The sequence below is a fragment of the Ambystoma mexicanum genome, chromosome 8 (genome assembly GCF_040938575.1).
Source record: "Ambystoma mexicanum isolate Mex_15411 chromosome 8, UKY_AmexF1_1, whole genome shotgun sequence".
Classification (NCBI taxonomy): Eukaryota; Metazoa; Chordata; class Amphibia; order Caudata; family Ambystomatidae; genus Ambystoma; species Ambystoma mexicanum.
In genome coordinates this window covers 117160956-117185012 of record NC_090929.1, presented here as the reverse complement: position 1 = coordinate 117185012, position 24057 = coordinate 117160956, and the positions used below count along the sequence as shown (strand labels likewise).

Below are 24057 nucleotides of genomic sequence, written 5' to 3'. Positions count from 1 at the left end.
AAAACCTCAGAGTGGTTTTGCGGCAGCTGCAGCAGCGGCTGATGGTACAGATGCCGTTGCTGGGGCTGATCCAGCACCTTTTCCTCTTCCCCGAGGACATTTTCTTTGACCTCTTTAATTGACCTGCCCTCTTCCTTTTCCAATTGAGGAATAATAGCGAAAAGGACGACCCCTCCAGGAAGATGAGCCTGTGTAGGGGCTTTGCTGAGGTTGTCTTATAGCGGCACTTAAAGATTTTGCTGCCGCTTTGGAGGTCTGTAGCTTCTCCAAACTTTCATCTGCCTTGCTACCGAACAACCTCGAGCCATCAAAGGGCATATTAAGAAGTCTGGATTGCACATCAGGAGCAAACCCAGATTTTCTTAGCCACGCAAATCTGCCTAGCACTGCGTTAGTTGCCATGGACCTGCTGATACTGTCAGCTGTGTCCAGTCCTGATTGACATTCTCCCGAAGCCTCCTTCCCATCCCTTATAATAGCTAGAAAGCCATCACGTTCTTCGCCTTCTGGGATGTATTCAGCTGCCGCTGACATACAGTCCCACAGGGTATAAGAGAACCTTGCTAAAGTACAGATTACATTAGTAGACTTCAAAGCCATACTTCTGATGTAAAGATTTTCCTGGACCACGCATCCACTTTTTTATCGTCCCTATCTGGAGGGATTGTAGGATATGCAGCATTTTTTGTGGAAGTAGCTGCCTGTACTACTAAGCTTTCCGGAGATGGATGTTTACTGAGGTATTCCGAATCAGGTGTACAAGGTCTATATTTTGCCACAAGCTTTCTATTCACAGCCCCTATGGCTTCAGGATGTTCCCATGCAGAACTAACCCCTCTTTGTAATGCAATGTGAAAGGGTAAAATGGGGTCTTGTTGGGGTGTTCCAGATAATATATCTGTCATGTAATCATCATGATTGACTGGTGAACTCCTACCCCACCCCATAAATTCTGTAACTCTGCCCATGAGTCTTCTATAACTCGTATCCACTTGTTCTGATGGGTCTGGTTTGTCAAATTCATACTCTGGAGAAGTATCCAGGCCACTTGCTGTTTGCAAACATTATTGCAAATCTTTAATTCTTGATTGAGGATCAATTAATTTCTCTGGGACAGATCTTGTACCATACCTAACACCAGCAGAGGTTACTTCCTCTTGTTCTGATGAATCTCCCTCATATATGGATGACATGATCCTGAAAAACTCATGTCGACTCTCAGGTTGAAAAACCTTTTCAGGCATTACAGGTCTTTCCTTCAATAGAGGTTTGGGCGTCAACGAAAGTGTCGATGGCTCCGAAGTCTTAATCACTTCCTTCGATATCGTCGAAGGAAGCTTCCTGGTCTTCGAGCGCAAGCTCGACGTAGCTTCCTTCGAGTGAGTTGTCGATTCGAGGAGCTTCGAAGTCTTCGACGGCGTCGATGTCGACTTCGATGGCGTATGATCTTTCGACGCCATTTTGTTTCCCTCTGCCTTCCATTTATGCACCGAAGGATCCGTCTTACGAGGTGATCGAGAAGAATCTCTTGATGACGTTCGACGTCTTTTTATGAGCCTTTCTTGTTTTGGACCTTCCTCTGTCACCTTTTTTGTGAGCAGGAGCATGGTCTTCTTTAGCTATTTTTGAGTGGGTCTGGGCCGCGTTCTCAAAAATGTTTAACATGGATACTCGAAAGGCTTCCCATTTTCTAGGAGAGTCATGTTTGGATGGCATGTTATAACCTCTTCCGAAGATGTCGAAGAGGATGAAGCAGATCGATGCAGTCTTTTCTTTGCCTTCTTAGAAGACGAAGAAGAAGATTTCCTCCATCTACTTCTCGATGTCTTTTACGATGAGATTTCAAAGACTCCTCCGAGTCTTTCTTTTTTAAAGTAGGCTTTGATAAACCCTCCCCCATCGCCAGTTTATCTCTACGCTCTTTTAGGGCTTTGTGGGTCAGCGACTGGCACGAACCACAGTCTTCCGTTCGGTGGTCGGGACCGAGGCACCATAGACAGTTCTTATGTGGATCCGTCAAAGACATTTTCTTTCCACATTTTAGGCATTTTTTAAAGCCTGTCTTCGGCATGGAAAGGTTCGAAGACGACAACATCGCTTTTTGTCACAAAATACTGAAGCGCCGTTTTACTTGATCCGAAGCGAAGCTAATGGAAAAACAGAACTGAGGCCAACAGACGCGCTCGAGGCTCTTATACGAGGGATGACGTCGATGCTCGACGGATGCCATGACCTCGAGTGGAGCGCCCACTGCTGGAGAAAGAAAAAAATTTCCGAGACAAAACCTAAAGGTAAGAATATATCTAAGATGAGGATTATGTGGGAGGACACAATCCACTCGAAGAGGGCATTTCTGATTATGGACTTTCGGACCCCCAAAAGACCCTGGACATAGGCACAGACCTGTTGGAAGTGTAGCGCTCATTCTGGGCCCTGCATCGGTGGACCATAATTTGGCTTCGGCGTGCTACATGCATGTCTACCAAGGTTGTCCAACATACCGCCCGCGGGCCACAATGTTTCATGTGGCCTGTGAGGCTGAACAATGGAGTCCAACTTGAACAAGCTGGCACGGGTTGAGAAACAGCCATTGGAAATACTATTGCCATGCAAGGTACGTCATAGTAAAAAAAAAAACTAAAAAAAAAAAAAGGAAACCTTGCATGGCCACAGTATTTCCATTGGCTGTATTTCAGCCAATTAAAATCACAAGAGTAATGTTTATAGGTGGAGTGAAGGCATACCACGCTTCTGGTGCAGCCGGCTGCATGTGATCCAGCCCAGCCCCGCCCAGCCCAGCATCACGGTGACCGAGGCCTGGTAAGTTATTTATCCTATGTTTTGTTGCAGGCCACGCCACAGCCCGGTTTATTTATTCATTCGTTCAATGTTTGTCGGGTCCGTGGACCTGATTAATTTATTTCTGCAATGCTGGGTCTGACCAACATGGCAGAAATAAGTTAATTAATCGGGTCCACGGACCCGACAAACATTGATCAAATAAATAAATAAACCGGCCCGTGGCGGAGCACTGTTACTGCCTCTGGTGTCCCCTGGAAGGGGGCACTAGAGGCAGTTGCAGGCCCGATGTATTTTTGTTGCATGTTTGTTTGCATGTATGAGGTAACGAGTGCTCAGAGTATGGGATGTCCTGTGAGTGCGCTGCTTTCCCTATTTTGCCAACCTCGGAAGCCTGAAAAGTAGATGCATGCATGCTTGACATGCGGCCAACTTTGCTTCAGACCTGCAGATGAACTTAACTGGTCTGCTGTTAAATCTCAGTTACTAGTTTAATGGTATCCACTACCGAATAATTGCTCATTTTACTATAGCCAATATAATAGCTCAGTGGGTTGAGCGCTCACTGCTGCGATGTGATGTTTGTGTGATCTGCATGTTCGAATCCTAGCAAGGCCATCTCAGCCTTTCATCCTTCTTAGGTCAATAAATGAGTACCAACACAGGTTGGGTGATATTGTATGCATATTTGTTCTATAAAAAGAGCTGTAGTGTAAGACAACATAGCTTTCATGTGACTAAAACCTACCCAACTCTCAATAGATGGTGAATCAGAAGAAAACAAAAATTGATGCAGAATGTTGGGTTTTCAAGGATAGTTGGGCCAAGGATTTCTTTGTGTTTGAACAAAAGGGGAACATCCTGTGTCCGATTTTCCAGGAAAAAGTAGCTGTCTGCAAGGAATACAATGTTAAGCGGCATTGTACTACAAAACAAGCCACTGAATTTGACAACCTGATTGGTCAGATTAGGACTGACTGATCGGGCAAACTCGCTGAAGCCGACCCTGATCGGGCAGCAATCGTTCTTCAAAGCTGGCAGACAGAACTCTGAGGCAGCAACCAAGATAAGTTACTTGATATCCAAGACCATAGCGAGGCGAGGGAAACAATTGTCAGATGGATAATTTGTCAAAGATTGCTTGGGAATATTGACATCTGTGGCATTCCCTGACAAACAAGCAATGGTGGAGAAAATCAGTCTTTCACATCAGACAATTGCTAGAAGAGTAGATGACCTATCAAACATTGCAGACACACTGACGAAAAGATTGGGTGCCTGTCAGTTTTACAGCTTGGGGGTGGATGAAAGCACAGATGTGAGTGATACCACCTAACTGGCGATCTTTGTACGAGGAGTGACCAAAGAATTCCAAATTGTTCAATGAAAGGCAAAACGGGACAAGACATTTTCAATGAAGTGAAATGTGTCTTGTTGAAATTCAATCTGCCAGAGGACAAACTCTGGCCTGACAGCTGATGGGGCCCTTGCTATGATCGGCAAACTCAATGGATTTGTCAGTTTAATGGCAAAGTCAGTTCCCCAGAATGTCATCACGCATCACTGCATCATTCACCAGGAACAACTGTGCGCAAAGGCCTTGGAGATGACGCATGTGATGAAAAGGTTGTTTCTACAGTGACTTTCATAAGGTCAAAAGGGCTTAACCATAGACAGTTCCAAGCATTTCTTGCAGAGATGGGAGCAGGCCATGATGATGTGATCTACTTTTGCCAAGTTTGTTGCGTTAGCAGGGCAGCTTCTCTATCCAGATTGTGGTCACTGCTTAATGAAATTAAAACGTTCATGACGAACAAGGGGAAAGATGTCAGCTTCTTGGATGATGATAGCTGGTTGAATGACTTGCCATTCCTTGTTGACATAACAAAATATCTTTTGGACCTGAATATAAAACTGCAAGGGAAGGAACAGTTTGTGAACAGGCTGTATGAGCACATCCAATCCTTCGTTCATAAGCTGGAATTGTTTCAGAAACAGCTGAATTCAAAAAATGCTACTCATTTCACAGTACTGATGACTAGATCTGCTCACAGCATCGACCACGACAAGTGTTCTGCACTGATTGGGAATCTTTTAAATGAATTTAAAAACCGATTTTCAGATTTCAGGGAGCACAGTGATGAGCTGAAGATTTTTGCAGATCCATTTGGTACTAATGTCACCAATGCTCCTGACATGTTTCAAATGGAATTGCCATGCAAAGTAGTGGTGACCTGAAGAGAGCCTTTTCCATACATGTTATATACATGGGACTCTTTCCCAAATCGGTCTAATCATGCACTTCGGTTTGTTGCACTTTTTGGCAGCTGTTCTCAAGATTGAAGAGCATAAAAACAAAATCAAGATCACTTTAGACGGATGGACACCTATTTGGAATACTCTTCATTGCCACATCAAGTGTGCCTGCAGAAATTGAGAATTTGTGCAAGCAAAAACAATGCCAAGTGTCAAACTGAAAACACGTGCAGTGATAGCAGAATTATTGGACTTCTTATCTGTGCTGAATGCTTTACAAGTTACAACTTTACAAGTTACTAATCATGCAATAAAAAAAAAGTCCTTCATACTTTTAGATTGCGCTCGCATCGCGTTTCTTCAATTGGGTTCACCTTTGGGTGATCAATTTTCCACATTTTATCTTTGGAATGGGATTACGCTTCTTTCATTACCACAGAATTAATGAATGTGTAATACAGAGATAAGCTGGCATATGTATTAGGCACAACACAGCACATGCTCAGGCAGCATCAATCATGCTTTGTACAGGACAATGCTGGCCTAAATTGGGAACAGCCAGCATAGACATGTTGCTACAGAGGCATATTTTGGGCACAACCAGCATGCCAATGTGTTACATCAGTGACGGTGCTGTCTTACAACATTGTGGACACAGTGATCATTAAAATGTGTTGTGCTCTACAATGTTCTTGTCTGCTGTTGGTGACATGAAATGTACATGTTCCCCTTTAGAACTGATTGTAAACTTATGGCTTTTTGGCCACTTGTCCTGCTGTAAAATGCACCATTTCAGCCCCATATTTGAAAAATAAAATCTTGGGGGGTGGGGACCCCCAAACCCTCCCTAGATCGTTATAGATCCCTCGCTACGCTTGGTCGCCCCCACTATTTCAGAAAAATATCAACACATACACACTGGAAGAAATCACAAGAAACTAACCTTTGATCACTGCCCCCGACACCAAAAGCTATCTTTCGGACTGCATGGCTATCACTGCCTGTGATGCTATTGTGTCAAAGGTCACACCATCGATTTTGAATATACTGCTTTGCGTGAGTGTGTTGACTTTGGCTCGGCGGCTGACCGGGTGACAAAAAGTGAATGCTTCGGCCCCACATTCAAATGGGTGGGTCTCCATCATCCCTCTTAGCTCCAAAACTCTTGCCTCCCTACTTCTCCGGCCTCTGTTCCACTGCTCTTCTTCTCCACTTCTCATTCGTCCTTTGTCCGTCTTCGCTTTGAGGCTGCTTCATGACAGTTTTAAGCACTATACAAACAACCAACACCGCATAATGTCTGCGTACTCCCTCCAATCGGCCCCATCCTCTTATTTCGGCCCTCAACGCTTTGAAGGTACTACAGAATGGAATAAGCACTTGCATGCATCCATCATAACACAATATAGGAGCTCCTCCCCCCCCATTTTCCCATCACTGCCTTCGTATACCACCCCACTTCGCCTTACGTTTCACATCTGACCAGTGCCGCGGTATGGAGTACCCAAGCCCGCTGAAGAGCACGGGTGCTTAAGCTGGGGCAGAGGGGCACAACGTAGTCATATATCATAAACATCAATGGGAATGGGGGGGTCCTCTGCCATTCCGCCTGCCTGACGTTTTTCCCACTCAACTCTTGCCCCTTCCCATTTGGTATCAGCAGGCAGGCCCCCAGGTAATTAGCCAACACCCAAAGGACAGGAAAGAGGTGTCACACCACGGTGCTGAAAGGGTCCGGGTGCCCAGCATACAACAGGGAAAACAAAAAGAAGGGAAAACAAAAGAAGAACGGGTTACCACACAAGTGTGGATGACCATTGGTGCCAGCCAGCAGGCATGGGCAACCGAGCCCGCAGCCAGATTCATCGCCTCTGGCCATGATATAGGTATAAAAGGAGGGCCGGCTAGAGCAGATCTTCAGCTTGCCCAGCACTCAGAACAGAGCACAGCAAAGTTATTCTGCGAACGCAGAACACTACTTCATTCAATCCCGCCCACCCCTAAGGAAGATGGAGAACAAGTGCCAGATGACGGGAGAGCAAGACAACGAACGTTGTTGCACATTCGCAGGAGGAAGATGGTGGCACAGGCAGGACACCCCCTGGCCCATGAGCCCAAAAGTACAAGAGATGAGACTTGTTTTAGGAGTGAATTTTATAGATAAAATTAGAAATATGTTTAATTACTTATGTGTTGGGAAATAAAAATTCCACTCACTTTTACAGCCAACACAAAACCAATGTCTCAGTTATCATTAGGGCAAAACCCGACAGTGTTTTTTAATGAAATGCCATGATCTGGATAAACACTACTGTGAGGCGCTTCATTTTTAACACAGTAATTGTTTGCTTATACTCGCGCCCAAACATCCCAGCGCCCTGCGACTGCGCGCCAAAACGGTCGCGGCCAAACTTCCTACTCTGTGAAAAGCATCATTGCGTATTCTTATGACAAGGCTCGGGTGCCACCTAGTGGACTGAATTGGACCAACATGAGCATCATTATCGCATTTCAAATAGTCGCAGAACATTCCACAATTCACCACTAGATGGGACATTGCGACAACTACAATCGTGTAAAAAAGCATTTATTTCATCTTAGTGTAACACGTCAAAAATGCTTCCAAATGTTGAAAGTAACGAAGGAGCAAAATAGGTCAATTCGAAATGGATTGCAGTAAATAATGTAACAATACAAACACACCGTTGGCAATAACGTGAATTATAAGATGATAAAATCAATGCACCGTACACGCTTATGGCCATTTTTTTTACACCGAGTGTCATTCCCCATCGCCGTAGGTTTAGCAAAGCTCATGAGTTCTCTTTTGCGAACTCCGAGCACTCAAACGCTAGAACGCCCGAGATAGCTCAAAAACAGCGCTTGCACTTACCGATTGCTGAATCCATTGTTGCAGCTGCGCCAGAGTTCAAATCCTGTGCGTCTGTCGATGGCAAGAGAAGAAGCAGGTCAGATCCAAGCCTTGCCGTCATTCCTCATGTACAGTTCTCCCACCCCAAGCCTCGCACCCGTTATTGTCGAAGGGAAGCGGCACTAGTATTACAAGGTTATATAGAAAGGCATTTTCCCAAATTAGATACAAAAACGGCCCTCTTGCAAAACGCAAAAGAAATATCAAGTAAAAGGGGATATTCGCAATACCTGCATTTACAAATGTAACCAATGGTAAACGGTAGGCGTGAGATATGCATTTGCCAGGCTCCGGCATAATGGCACCAACCTCGGCATATGAGAGCAGTGTCTGGCAAATGATCCAATACCTATGAACAAGACAACACTGCTGGATTTGCCAATGCTTGTCCTTGAACGGGACAGTACATGGATACTTACTACATAGAATTCAAGTGCACGATAAATACAATAAATAAATAGAGGCATCTGTATTACGCCAGTAGCATATTTACAGCTCTAACTAAGCCATTAACAATTGGACGAGTGATTGCAATAACACTGACAAGTTCTACCTAAAATAAAGTTTGATGCTACTGCTTAATAAAGCTAGATCAAAGAGATCCCAGGAGGTTTGCTTTTGGGAGGAGCTGGCAGTGGGTCGGAATTGCTATAGGGATTCGTATGGCCATAGGCAGTTGAGTGCATACACAGCAATAACAAGAAATACCCACAAGCTGTGTGACTCGCCTCAAGTTCCATCTCCCTCCTAGCTGTACTTGATTGCAATTCTTTGGGCTCACAGATGGCTCTTTAGAACCAGCTAATAGTCAGCACTAAACGGAGAAGGTTAAAGCAGTAACCATCTGTTTTCACATGTCCCTTGCTATCACATAGCCTGTTCTGCTTTGCAGTGCAGTGAAGCAAATTCACTGCCATTGCCGGCTGTATTGGCACTGCATGGGAATCATAGATGGCCTGACCCTGCTGAACCAGAATTCACATATACGATCTATTTCAGAATACTTGGAATTGTCCATTACATTTGTAAAAAGGAGGCAGAATTTGCTGAGAATTTCAACCAAGGGTAAAGGTAACTGCCACCTTCCAAACAAGGCAACCACTGCGACGTGCATGCATGCTCACACGATGCTTGTGATGAGTCATCTTCAGTGGGGCACCTGCACACACAAGGTAAGGAAAACATGTCACAGAAATGATGATGCACATTCTACTGGTGTCTGCGTTGCTTGAGATGAGTCACCTTCACTAGTACACATGCACACACGAGATCAGTAAAGCACAAGTCACAGAAATGATGCAGACATTCTACTGGTGTCTCCATGGCTTGACTATGCATGTGAGCAGTCACCTTCACTAGAACACATGCACACACGAGATCAGTAAAGCACAAGTCACAGAAATGATGCAGACATTCTACTGGTGTCTCCATGGCTTGATGAAGCACGTGAGCAGTCACCTTCACTAGTACACATGCACACACGAGATCAGTAAAGCACAAGTCACAGAAATGATGCAGACATTCTACTGGTGTCTCCATGGCTTGACTATGCATGTGAGCAGTCACCTTCACTAGTACACATGCACACACGAGATCAGTAAAGCACAAGTCACAGAAATTATGCAGACATTCTACTGGTGTCTCCATGGCCTGACTATGCATGTGAGCAGTTACCTTGACTAGTGACCTGCACACACAAGATCAGTAAAGCTCCAGTCACATAAATGATGATGCAGTGTGGGGTGAAATAGCCCTAAAATGCCATAACTACAGGCCGGAGCCAGTGGGGGACATTTTCCCCCTCAACAAAAGGCCTGCACATGAGTACATGCAAAATGAGGCCTGTGCCCAAACACAAAGGAGCAAATTTAGGCATTTAAGCCCAGTGAGGCCTGAAAATGTTCCTTGCCACACATGAGGGGAAGACCTCATGACACTTTGAGAAAGATCCAGAAAAGCTGAGACCATCTTGGAAAAAAACTGCGGCATCCAGCATGTACATTTGTATGCAAACTTGCACTGCAGAATGGAGTTTCTCTATGACCAAAAGCAATGCCTTTAAAGTCCCTTCCTTTGCATTAAAGATATGCTCCTGAAAATGGGGGCAAAAGTATAATCAAGGAACTGTGGGTTTGTACATCATGAGCCCATCATGAAAAGACATTTTACAGAATCAGAATCCACATAAAGTAATGCGAAATTGCCACAGAATGAAGGGTCACGGCTGGAACTTTCTGCAGCAAAATTGTAATTGTGCTTTCAAACACTAACACTTGAAGTGTCCACATCTTCAGCTAAGGTCTTGTAAGATACATTGTGCTGCCTTTCTATAATCAGTGATTGCAGGCAATCACTGTGCGAGGGTTTGTACATATTTAAACTGTGTCATTCTAATAGTTGATTAAGAAAATGCTTGCAGTGGGGGGAAATACCAGAGTTTTGCTTTCATTTCTGCTGTGAGCTTGTTAGGTGCGATACTGGCTGTGTCCAAGCCTGGTTGCCAAGAGGATGGCTTGAGGAATTCTATGCTTCCCCAGTTTTACTACTAAAAGCACTTAAGCCCATCATAAAATCTGCCTTGCTTGCAATTAGCCCTTTGAAGCAGGAACAGCAACCCTTGTGACATCACAGCTCCACATGGCAGAGGGTGGGGGCAGGATTGATTATAGAGGGAGGTTGGTGTCACAATGCACACAATGGGGAGAAATGCTTTTCTCCGTGTAATATCCATCCCAGAATATTCATGTGCGGATTTTGGAAATTTGTCCGCAAGCTGCATATGGTCAACCGAAAATGATTTTGGTGACACCAACTTAACTAAAGTTACAAGAAAAAAAATGTATTGTGATTTCTGCATAAATATGACGATCATAAAATTGAGTGAATGTGTAACAGGTGATCGGTATTCTGCCCATCGAATGCCTGATTTTTCAGAAACATAGTTTGGGCGGAAACGAGGGAAAACTGTAGCTTCGCACCAATAGTTCCCATGGTCAAACAAGGGTGAGGTGACTGCCTGAATGATATAGTATGTAGAAATGCTGCTATAGGTGACATAAGATGAGAAAAGGTATTTCGAAAAATGTGAGATTTCCAGGTACACAAGCTAGATCCAACCCCCCCTACCCTGCCTGCATCATATGATTGATGGGGTATCCTCCCCTGACTGCTCAAATCACTCCTACATTCTCTGAGCCTACCGGCTTGTAGAGGGGGAGGGAACCCTTAACCACTGCCCAATCAGTTGTACAAGGAGGTTGACACAGCAGTGATGTCATTTGGCTTATAAATAGGTTACTCCTCCTCAACTGTGGATTTTCTCTACAAAATCAGAGGTGTGCAGCTGACTGAAAAATCTGGAGCTAGCCTTGAAGAAAATTGGGCCTAGTCTTGGAAGTGAAGCAGGCAGCTGAATTAGCTGATTGGGAGGACAGAGTGAGGCCTTGACTGACCCCTTTGATGGTCCCTGCAATGAAGCCCTGGCACCCTTGATAATCATAAAGTCATTTTCTTCTGTAAGTATAGACCTCCCCAGGCATAGATTAAACAAGTCCTACCTATTTAAGCACTACCCTACAGTGTCCCCCCATAAGGAGAAATCCTCTATTCTGTTTGTGAAATTTCCCATTGACAAATACTGTGTTCATCTGTGCATTTATTCTGATGGAACAACATCCTCACTTGTTGACCGGTTCATTATAGTTCTCTTCCCCCTGGAAACTCCTTTCGTTGTTTGCACAGTTAAGTTATTTACCTGTGGAAGAATCCCTTTCCTGTCTGTGTATTTCTGCCACTTTCCAATTACAAACTCCCAGTGTCTGTGTAGGTCCTTAGTATATTTGGTTTAGTAAATCAATTACTTCCCCCATTGAAATTCAGGGCTCAAGATCATTGCAATTTGAAACCAACCATCTTGTTCCCAGTGCTTTCATTAAGTGTTAAGTCATTAAAAATGTGGCTTCAAAATAATTATTATGAGCTAAAACCGAATTTGTCGGTAAATTGTGCGTTTAAAAACAAATACCCATTTGCATCTGTCATATTAAACCCAAACTGTTCCCACTGCGCGAAACGCTTTGCTGCTGTCATCTTCACTGAAAACCGTGGTTCCTATGTGCATTTCTCATTTTAGAAAGCGTGTGCGGCATTTCCAGCTCCAGCCAAATTCAGTGCGATTTACAATTTTGTTTTCCCAAACCAATCTCTTCCTCCTATAAAAATGGATTTTCATAGAGTATTCCCCTTCCTCCATCATGCTCTGAGCTTGGATTTGGTATTGCCTTTCCTTCGTTTTTCATGGTTTTGGGCTTGCCTGACATTTCCAGCTCCAGCAAAAGTTAGTGAGATTTCCAATTTAGTTTTTCTAAATATTTTTCACCTTTGAAAAATCATTTTTTACTATTCTATCCTTCTTCCTCCATCATACCCTTATCACAGATTCAAATTATATTCCCTGTTATTTTTTACTTTTATTTCTCATGTGCTGCCTGTGTTAAAATTGGATTTCCTATGTGTGCTGCCTAGTCTGTTTTGAAGCCCTATTTGTTCTCTAGTGTAAGCAGCCTGCAGTACCCCTGTGAGCTGTCCACAGCAGTAGTATCAGATCATTGAAAACCCATTTTTCCCTTGTCAGAGCGGGGAGCGCTTAACCTTGCTGCAATCAGTGAGGGAAATTATTTGGCTTTGCGCTTCACAACACAAAACTGGTGTGGTATTGAAGTATCTTAACCTGATTATGTTCTAGAAGCCTGTGCATTGTGTTGCCACAACATCAGTGGCTGCTGTCATTTTGGTTCCGATTGAATATTAAAATAATAAATTAATAAATTAACACACCGGCCTGCTTCCTGGTCTATTGGGAAAATGGGTGCTGGTGGAGGTTAGGTGCGAGGTAAGGTGGAGGCCTCCTCAAAAGATTTTGGTATAATAAAAATGTGTTTTATTGTGCGCCACCATCATTACAGGGGTCGAAGGTACCCGACATGCTTGGGCTGTATAAATTGTCGTGACAACTGACATTCTACTGGGGTCTCCGTGGCTTTACGATGCGTGTGAGCCGTCACACCTTGACTAGGGACCTGCACACACGAGATCAGTAAAGCACCAGTCACAAACGATGATGCACGGACATTCTACTGGGGTATCCAGGTCTTGACGGTGTGTGAGAGCAGTCACCTTGACTAGGAACCTGCACACACGAGATTAGTAAAGCACCAGTCACATAAGTGATGATGCATGGACATTCTACTGGTGTCTGGCACTACGCAATGTAATGCCGGCATCACTAGGAAACAGGAGATCATAGGGTACTTTCGGGGGTCAAGTCCTTAAAACAAAAAACAAGTGGTGGGACTCGTTAACATACCAACTGAATGTGGCATCACCAGAAATGATCATATCAAGATGCTGTATAAAAAAGAAAATTTAAAAAAAAAGTGTGGGGACTCCGTCCACCCACGTGTACCCTCGACTTGAGCCCTGGGTGCTTCTCAATGCCAACCTGACTCAGTTCCGTTTGTCTGGATCTTTGTTGTGCTGCTGGTAATTTCCTAATCGCTTTATACTCCTTTAAGGCTCCTAGTTTGTTCCTTCTGTACTTCATTTTCGTTTGTTTGGTTTTGATAAGCTTTTGAGCGCTGGACTTTGGACTGGTTTTTCCTTCTGGATTTCCCCTCTGGATGGTTGGGTCCCTTCCGTCAAGTCTTCACCTAATGGATGTAGTTTGGGGAACCAGAGGCGTTGATTTCCATAACTGTGTTCTCTCCACTGCCAATTATTTAAATACTCTTTTATTCCAACAAGTCTCTACAAAAGAACAGGTAGCCCTTAACATTTTGGATGCCTCCTCGCTCTGTGTTTCACAGATGTTTTCTTTCGGCCTTGCAGAATCCGACTGCCAAGGTGCAGTACACTACTTCTACTGTAATTGGATTCTAAAGTAAGTTCTGTGCTCCAACCTCATGTGTTTTCTTTTGCAGCATTCAAGGGACGCTGCAGGGGTTACTTGATCCTCCCCACCTTCAAGGCCCGTATTTGATGGTGCAGAAGCACTCAATGGGCAGCCTGTCACCAAATACATGCAAAGTGTCCTCCACACAGCATAACGATGCGGGTGCAGAAGCACTCAATGGGCAGCCTGTCACCAACTGATACGTACAAAGTGTCCTCCACACAGCATAACAATGCGGGTGCAGAAGCACTCAATGGGCAGCCTGTCACCAGCTGATACAAAGTGTCCTCCACACAGCATAACAATGCGGGTGCAGAAGCACTCAATGGGCAGCCTGTCACCAAATACATGCAAAGTGTCCTCCACACAGCATAACGATGCGGGTGCAGAAGCACTCGATGGGCAGCCTGTCACCAACTGATACATACAAAGTGTATTCCCTGCCCTTTCTCTGGCTCTTCTGCAGCCACCCCTCCTCTCTCCTTCTCTTCCTTTCCCCTTTTTTCTGCTGACAAGGTTTCAAGACAAGTCCGATCTATGAAAGTCTCGTCAAAACAGGTCCACCCCTGTTCCTCCAAAACTATCAAGGACCACATCGACTCCCTGGCTCCTGCCCTTGCTGACTTCTGCAATCACTCCTTCGCCTCTGGAGTCTTCCCTTCTCACCTTAAGCACTCCCTTGTGCACCCCCTTCTTAAGAAACCCTCTTCCGACTCCTCCTGCCCTGCTAACTATCGCCCAATCTCTATCACTCCCTTCCTGGGCAAGCTCCTGGAGGAACTGGCCATCTCACAGCTTAACCTCCATGCTGAATCTGTTGGTAGTCTTCATGACCATCAATCTGGCTTCAGAGCTGCCAGAAGCACGGAAACTGCTCTCCTGAACATCTGTGAGGAGCTGCTCCCAAACCTTGACTCTAACATTCCATGTGTTCTCATTTTGCTTGATCTCTCTTCTGCCTTTGATACTGTCAACCATACCATCCTGCTCAACCATCTCCGTGATAACCTTGGTATCACTGGTCAGGCTCCGACGTGGCTGACCTCTTTCCTCTCAAATCGACCCTCCCAGGTCCAACTGGGGTCTTTCCTCTCTGACATCTTCTTCTCTACCTGTGGTGTCCCCCAGGGATCTAACCTCTCTCCCTGGCTGTTCAACCAGTATCTGGCACTCCTCGCCCACCACATCGCCGCTCTCTGCCCCTACTTTCAGTGCTATGCGGACGATATCCAGCTCATTTTCAGGCTACCCTCGGCCTCCTCTTCTCCTTCCCTCATCTCGGACTGTCTTTCTGCTATCCAGGAATGGTGTGCCGCCAACGACCTCTGCCTTAATGCCAGTAAGACTGAGATTCTACTCATCGGCACTCCCACTCCCTCCTTCCCTGCTGCTCTCTGGCCGGCCTCTCTGGGCACTCTTCCTGCTCCTGCCTGCAAGGCAAAAAACCTTGGGGTCATCTTCGACTCCACACTCCCCTTCTCTCCTCACATATCCGACGTATCTAAGAAGTCACACTACCAGCTACACCTCCTCAGAGGTATCCTTCCTTTCCTCTCCTTCCCCCAGAAGCTCACCGTCTCTAGAGCCCTGGTTCTCTCTAAGCTGGACTACTGTAACAGCCTCTATCTAAATCTGCCCGCCTCTACTCTCCGCCTGCTGCAACTCATCCAGAACAGGACTGCAAGACTTGTCCTTGGCCTCAAGCCCAGGGACCATATCTCTCCAGGACTGGAATCACTACACTGGCTCCCAGTGACTGCGAGGATCAAGTTCAAAACCCTCTGCATTGTCCACAAGGCCGCCTGGGGCCTTGGGCCAAAATACCTTCAACTCTCTCTTCCTAAATATCTTCCTTCTCGAGCTCTTCGCTCATCCGCCTCCAACTCAGGGGCAGCCACTTCTCCAAACAACGAGTTGGGGGCAGATCTCTTTCCACTGCAGGGGCCTCCCTCTGGAACAGCCTTCCTACCTCCCTGAAACTTGAGGAGAACCACCTCCGGTTCCGGAAGCACCTCAAAACCTTCCTCCTTGCCTCCGCTTTCTCTCCCCCTCTCCCCTGCTAATACTACTGAAACTGCACTGAATCTGCAACTGGGCCATTCACTATTCTCGGCCCAGCCACTCTCCCCTGCACTGCCTCCACGGAAACCCCTGCACTACGGGACTGTGTCTGTATCCATACAGCCCCCCTTCCCAGCACTTGTCTGCACTTACCTCGCACTTGCCACCGGCTGGCCCTTGTTATTTATCCTGTATGCTAATAACCCTGTACTGCACTTTCCCCTCTCCCTTTCCCCCATGCACTTTTCCCTTCCCCTCTACCCTTGCACTTGCGCGATCTGAATGACACCTGGCCTAGTAAGATCGTTGTCTGTCTCCCCTTGTTCCCCCCCCCTGCCTCGTTGCGCCTTGAAACACTCGTGTATAGGCGCGTTACAAATGCCTTATCATATCATATCCTCCACACAGCATAACAATGCGGATGCAGAAGCAAAGTGACCTCCACACAGCATAACAATGCGGGTGCAGAAGCACTCAATGGGCAGCCTGTCACCAACTGATACATACAAAGTGCCCTCCACACAGCATAACGATGCAGGTGCAGAAGCACTCAATGGGCAGCCTGTCACCAACTGATACATACAAAGTGCCCTCCACACAGCATAACGATGCAGGTGCAGAAGCACTCAATGGGCAGCCTGTCACCAAATAATACATGCAAAGTTTCCTCCACACAGCATAACAATGCGGGTGCAGAAGCACTCAATGGGCAGCCTGTCACCAAATAATACATGCAAAGTGTCCTCCACACAGCATAACGATGCAGGTGCAGAAGCACTCAATGGGCAGCCTGTCACCAACTGATACATACAAAGTGTCCTCCACACAGCATAACGATGCGGGTGCAGAAGCACTCAATGGGCAGCCTGTCACCAACTGATACACAAAGTGTCCTCCACACAGCATAACAATGCGGGTGCAGAAGCACTCTCCACACAGCATACAGATGTGGTTTCAGAGTCACTCACTGAGCGGTCATCATGAGGTGTCAGAAGTGCACTCCACACAGAATACGCACGCCAGTGCAAATTCACTTACTGTAATATAATGTCTTACATGGCACAACTACTAACAATTTAGCAAACTATTTGCCAAACTGTGTGGTCAATTTCCACCATGCAGTACAATGGAAGCGCGTGTCAAATGTGCATGCCGACTCATTCATTGAGGGGTTAGCATGCAGTAACTTTCAAGTTGTGCATCACACAGCACGCATACGCGTGTGCATAGTTACTAAGTAAGCAGCAGGTTTGAATCCTGACGCGAGACTCAGCAGGTCCTCCATCCAAGGTCAAAGAAAGGACTTTTGTTCAGTGTACAGCACCTGCAAACCTCAAGCCAATACTATAGCCTTGTGTAAAGCCTTTGACACCTGGCAGTAAATGGACAAACTAACACGTGGCTATGCTAGAGTTGAGGAACCTGCCTCGTGTAATTAGTCTATGCTTTCAGCTGTACTAACACTCCGTTAAGCGCTTAGAGCCAGAGGCTCCAGTCAAAAGCGCTGGGCTCTTGTGTAAGGACACCGTGATACACAGGGTGGGGCAATCCCCAAGAGCACGTGTCTGGCATGCACACAGGAAGATTACAAGTGAAAGAAAGTTCAGAAACGGCTATGCACCAACTCAGCTGAAAGTGCAAGCAAACAGTGCATCAGTGAACAAATGTAAAATAAATACATGTGAACATTGTCCTTGCAGATTTAAAACCAGATTTTTTTCTGACCTGGGTGAAAAGGTGTCCGTGATTTAGCAGTCACAGGCGTGGAGGTTATTTAGCACCCTGAAAAGCTGCCTTTTTCCTTCCCCATCTCAGAGGGGAAGGGCAACACTAAAAAGTCCCCAGAAGTTTGTTTTCCTTCACAGGAAAGTGCAGGTGCTTCCCTTCCATATAGGGAACGCACTTTGGGACCGGGGACACTGCAAGGGTTCAAAGGGTGGGCATCTCTATTGCCACCCTCTCAACCCTTTCCCTCGTGATGCAGAAAGGGTCTTCATCGCCCCCTTCGAGCAATAACAATTTTACAGTAGGGCTATAAGCCAGCACTGTCCATTGTCCATTTCCACCCCAAATACAATAGATGTAATGCGGTTAGCCCCAACTGCCCACGTTCACTCCAGAGTAAAAACACTGGAGCTGTAATGGGTTCCTAAATGTTTAATGGATCCCAAACATTAACCATTCTGCACCTGATGGTCCAGAAATCCACATCAGAACAGAGAATTGGAGCCCTGTCATCTTCTTGTAAAGTAATTCCTGAGATGTGTTTTTACTAATGCATCATTTTCCTAAATGTTCTACAATACAATATTAAAATGCTTAAAGGTGCATTCTGCTCTTCGACACCGAGGATCATATTTTGGTAGAGAAGGAGCCAGAAATTGAAGCGGGGCTGTCAGGTTCTGTACACTGCTCCCTTTCCCCTGAAATCCTGCTGAGTTGGGGAGTTCGTTGCCTACTACTCAGAAAAGACAAACCGTGCCTGGAGGCGTAGGCTTCTGTTCTGCCTTTTTGGCGAACCATGTTGGCTTTCTGGATGCGGCAGTAGTGTGCCAAAGGTTTCTTACAAAGGTCAACGTGAATATTTGTCTTTTTTGGCAACACTACAGAAAATCTTCGAAAGTTACTAAATGAGTATTTGACTCCAGATGAAGACCCTACCCGCCACCCCCAGAAACCATGGGGCCAATCAGTGCTCCAAATAGATTTTGAAAAGGAGTATTTTACTCGCTTGAAAAAAAAAATGTATAGTGAGTAACAAAGTAAGTCACATTCTGAATGGGAGTATTTCATAAGCAACTTTAAATGTTTTTAACTGTAAAAGAAATGTTTTTGTAATACATATTTCTTTGCAACTAGTTAACCACGTACATTAAAAGATATACTTTTACAACTACGGATCAGGGAGTAGTAATCGTTTCGGTATGTGGCACGTCTACTCCCAGTCCAAACATATCCATCAACAAATTCTTTATTCTGGCAAAAAAACACCAAAAAGACCACATTTCTAAACAGCCAAATACAGTCATAAAAACACAGGGGGAAAAATACTGGTGAAACTAATTTTTAAAGGGGCAATAGCACCACATGTTCTATGAATCACGCCAGGAGACAGCCTATGGATAACATTACAACTTCAAGAGAGCTCCTCTTCTTAAAAGCAAGCCTTAAAAGTGTCACAACTGCCACAAAGACTTCGCGAGAAGGGCATAGTGTCATCACGTCCACAGCAGCAAAGGTGGTTCTTACACTGAGCTGGATCCACATTGCTCTAAGCCGCTTGCACCGCTCAGATGAGTGCATGAGGCAATGGAAAATAAAAATGTGCTGCCCTGGATCCCTGGATCCTGATGGGACAGAAAGGACAGAGGTGAAGATAAAGGGTTCTTGTCCCATTTAGCAATAAATTGGGCAAGTGGCAAGATTCCCAAGCCACACTGGGTGAGAATGCTTTTCAACTTTAAACGTGCACTTCACGTTCTGAATACTCACAAGCCATAGTACGTGCGTCCATTCTACCAGCCTCCCCCACCCCCCTGAGTTTTTAAATATTGTTTTTAATGCATTTCCCACCCTTGCTTCCTCCCTGCCCTGTGGGCTCTTTGAAACAGTGTTTTCTTATTGTATAAGCACTTAAAGGCATGGTCTAGTAAAAATTTTTATTGTCCCAACGGGTCGGCAATGTTTTTTTAAGCCTAAGTGGCTCGATTTTAGAAAACTTTCCTATGGACCTTACCCGAGTTTTCGTCCATTAAACGCACGCGAAAACAAGCACCAGGGAGCCGCCATTTTCTGATAATCCTATCTTTTCCCCGATCGCCCTGGCTGACCTGCTTTTGCGGCACTAAATCAATTCCCCGCCCCGGAGCCTGTCATCAGCAGACTCGTACCGCCCATTTCCCAACGCCAAAGCACGTCTCGTGTCAACATTCGCTGCGCTTCAGCTAATGTCGTGTCGCCATGGAAATGGCTGGACGCCTCTCTCCTCAATAAGTATAAACAGACCGTTTCACAACACACAGCAGCCGATTTTCGATTCCATTCCTCTCTCTGTGTTACTTTGAGTATTCTGTGACTCGTTTCAGTGCTCTGGTCAGCTACCTTCGCCGCTTGTAGCCCGTGTGAACAGATACCAGTACCACCGCTATAAATTATTTTAGTTTGTTCAACACACAATGGCTACAATAATGCCCTACATGTACGAGCCCGAGTATACCGAGGAGGAACTACTGGAAAGGGAAGCACGCGAAAACGATGGGGATTCGGACGGCAGTTGGCAGGACGAATCAACAGATGAAGAGCCTGGGCCTAGTCGAACGGACGGCGTCTCCACCTGGTGCACATGCAATCGGTGCAAGCTAATGCCAACCAAGGAGGAGAACTGCTGCTGCCAAGAAAACTCGGGATGCCTGGCCTACATTTCGGAAGGCGAGCCACGACCGCAATGCATCACAGACTTCAGGGCAGCCTGCCTCACACGGCCGTGTTGAGAATAATGATGGTGCTTATGCACGAACTTCGAGCAACTGTTCGTCCTCGTAATCCGAGTAACGAGTAAGTATACTCTGCTTGTCATGCCACTCCTACTTCATGTTCTTCTACTATATCCAAAATTACATCTACATATCATTGTAACGCATATAATTCATTCAATAGTGTGCATTGTCTAGATAGCATTTGTCTGTGTAAAATGCCATTAGTTACAAGAATTGTCATTGACAACAAACGTTTATTAAACTTATCTGGGTCATTTAAAAACAGTTTTTTTCATTCCTTTTCACAGGTGGTACAGGCTGGTGGCCTATCGTTCCTTTACATGGTGGCTTCACGGGAGGCTTGGACACCGCGTTCGAAGAGTGATACCCGCCTGTGCCGTTCGTGCCATTAGAGAAACATTCCCGAGTGACAGCGGTCAGTACAGGGGATTTTCTCTCGCTGTGCTGCAACTTGACCTGTATAATCTTTAAAGTCTTCTATTTTTGTGTCATGAAAATAAGATACAAAATAAAACACCACATATATTTTAACAACGTTTGTCTCGATTTTTTAAATGAATCAAGTGTGTCTCCATTCAAGGATGGACGTCAGACACCTGTGCAGGGTGGTCACTATCTATCTAAGCTAACATAATATATTCTCGATAATGCATGCACTAAATAACACTTGTTCAAAGTCTTTCAGTAGGTTATGTCTCTATAAAAGTCACACATATATCTATACTAACAATAACCATTGGATTATACAGGCCCTAGGGTCTTGGCCACTATAATACACCGGTTGAAGTGTGGGTCTGTGCTCACAAGAATCTCCGGTATGTGGCATTTGTTATTGATAAGCAACAATATACTATCATTTATATAAAGGCGATATACTGTATATTGATATAAAGGCGGTTCACACCCGGGGATGAGCGCTGGCACGGGGGGCTGTCCAGGGCGCGAAAGGCCAAGGTGCCAAACTGCATGTACACTTCAAAAGGTGTCCCACGCCAAGGGGCCATCGGTCACATGGCCTCCTCAGACCCCGTGTCTCCAGCCAGGCCTCCCCTTGAAGCATGCCGCCCCCCTGCAATCCACATAAGTGTGTCTCCATTCAGCAGTCTTCCTGTGCCTTATCTGCACGCCCCAGGCCCCTCCATCCCACCCACCCTCTATCAAAGGCGGTTCGCGCCAGTGGATGCGCGCCGTCAGGGGCGTGAAAGGCCAAGGTGCCCAACTACATGTACACTTCAAAAGGTATCCCACGCCAAGGGGCCATCGGTCATATGGCCTCCTCAGACCCTGTGTCTCCAGCCAGGCATCCCCTTGAAGCAGGCCGCCCCCCTGCAATCCACATAAGTGTGTCTCCATTCAGCAGTCTTCCTGTGCCTTATCTGCACGCCCCAGGCCCATCCATCCCACCCCGCTCTATCAAAGGCGGTTCACACCCGGGGATGAGCGCTGGCATGGGGGGGCTGTCCGGGGCGCGAAAGGCCAAGGTGCCAAACTGCATGTACACTTCAAAAGGTGTCCCACGCCAAGGGGCCATCGGTCACATGGCCTCCTCAGACCCCGTGTCTCCAGGCAGGCCTCCCCTGAGGCAGGCCGCCCCCCTAATACCACGACATACATACGTCATTCATTCACAACCACACCCCAGTTTCTAATACTTTAAAAACCACTCGATGTGTCTCATAAGAACATCTTTGTGCTTTGCAAGTCAACTCTTGAACGTGCTACCTGGGAACAACTGAGATCTATGCTAATCTGCTTGTCGTCGTGCTATCCGTGAACTCTGTGACCGACCGCTTCGAGCATACCCATCAGTGCGCTACCTGTGGCCATCCACCTATTCTCCCGCAACATACTGCTCTGCTTGCTGAACCCAACTGTTTGTTGGTCAAGGTAAGGCCTTCCAGTAGAGTACAAAATAGTGCTATGTTCATTGGTCTCACTGGTATTGACTTCAGTTTCCATTGCTATGCTATCAATAGATCTATTTATTTTCATCTGTGACTATTGCGATTGAATTGCATCCTTCGGGGGTCCAGTCAATAATGTTAGCATGTTTCCTTCTCGTGCAAGACAGAACATCCAAGGGACGAGTCACATGTTCAGATTTCAGTCACATCAATTATACATTTCTGCAACTTATGCAAATACTAAGCAGCACATAATGAACTGGTATAGTTCCTGCGACCAAAACAAACCTTGCATTGATCATTGTATGATTCATTTACTTTTGTATCAAATCTTTACTCTTGAAGATTCTATATTAATGTCGATATTTACTTTTCAGATTCATCAACAATGCCTGCCTGTTCGATTAGCGGTTGCCCTTCGAAGACCCATGCGAAATCTGAAGGAACTACAATGCATGTGTTCCCGAAAACTGTTGATCGAATAAGAGAATGGGTCAGACATTGCGGATATCCACTGGATGAGCTGGAGAGTAGAGTCCAACAAGTCTTAGAGGACAAGAGGGGTGATCGATACCGCATCTGCAGCCGGCACTTTTCCTGGGACATGTACACAACTTCTTGGGTAACAAAGAAGAATAAAAGGCGCACGACACGGAAATTGCGCAAAAACGCTATTCCCACTCTATTTGTCCACATTCCACCACCGGTGAGTCAAGTGTCCGTATTTAGCTTTAGGCCTTGCGGTAATGTGTAGCCGAATGGATTAATAGATATTGTAGGTGTTCTATCCCTTGTAATAATTTCGATATTGATATGAGTGTATACTCTTTTGAATAATGACATTTATCAATATATTCTTTTTCCATTTCATAACCCACAAACGCAATATATATATATATTTATATATATATATATATATATAGGGACAGGGAACTGCTGTATTGAGCATTTTTCAAGTATTCTGTTGGCTTACATGGCTATTTTTAATATTGGCATTTCATTATCAATCATTAATTGACCTTTACAACTTCTTGACTATCCCTTGAATCTGAAGCAAGAACATTGTACATCCTTGACGTGGTCGCAGTTATCAACCACTTCTAGCGCGTATCAGGTAATCTTACTAGGCTAATCCGCTACAGACCTGTTTTATGCATGCCTAGTAATAGTTTCATTCTATCGTGTAATTATTTTACAGAATGTTTGGTTACTGCTTTCCAATTAATATACACCTTAGTTATCGTCCACTGGTGTTTGTTTTCAGTTATAATTAGTGTTATCCATACTAATGCAAGTACTGTCTTTCAGGGAGATGCTGAAGCGTCCGCCACATCTACAACGTTTCTAGATGTTCCTCACCAGCAGGAGGTATGGATTCTGACAGCTCCATCGAGCGTCATCATCAGAGCTGGAATTCTTGTCGTTTGATTGTTCTACACAATGTTTCATTCGTGGTTAGCCGTTGATATGTACCTGTGCTGTCGACCCCAGGTGTATTTTATGTTTTCGCAATTGTAATCCTCACTAATGCAAGTACTATGTTTCAGGCAGTTGATGGAGCGTCAACCCCTGCACTTGATGCAGAGCCTGACATTCAAGTATACGAATCGGCGCAACAGCTTTCGGAAGTGCGCACTACATTTGCAACATCCATAGATA

At 45.4% G+C, this 24057-nt stretch overlaps 1 protein-coding gene across 1 annotated transcript in view; it reads right to left on the bottom strand.

Moving 5' to 3' along the window:
- Window positions 1-24057, bottom strand: part of NR6A1 (nuclear receptor subfamily 6 group A member 1) — a 1456199-nt gene that overhangs the window by 1047383 nt on the left and 384759 nt on the right. Inside the window, exon 3 of the mRNA XM_069609446.1 lies at window positions 7949-7999. Coding sequence (XP_069465547.1) covers window positions 7949-7999 — 51 coding nt within the window. The remainder of the gene's footprint in view (window positions 1-7948; window positions 8000-24057) is intronic.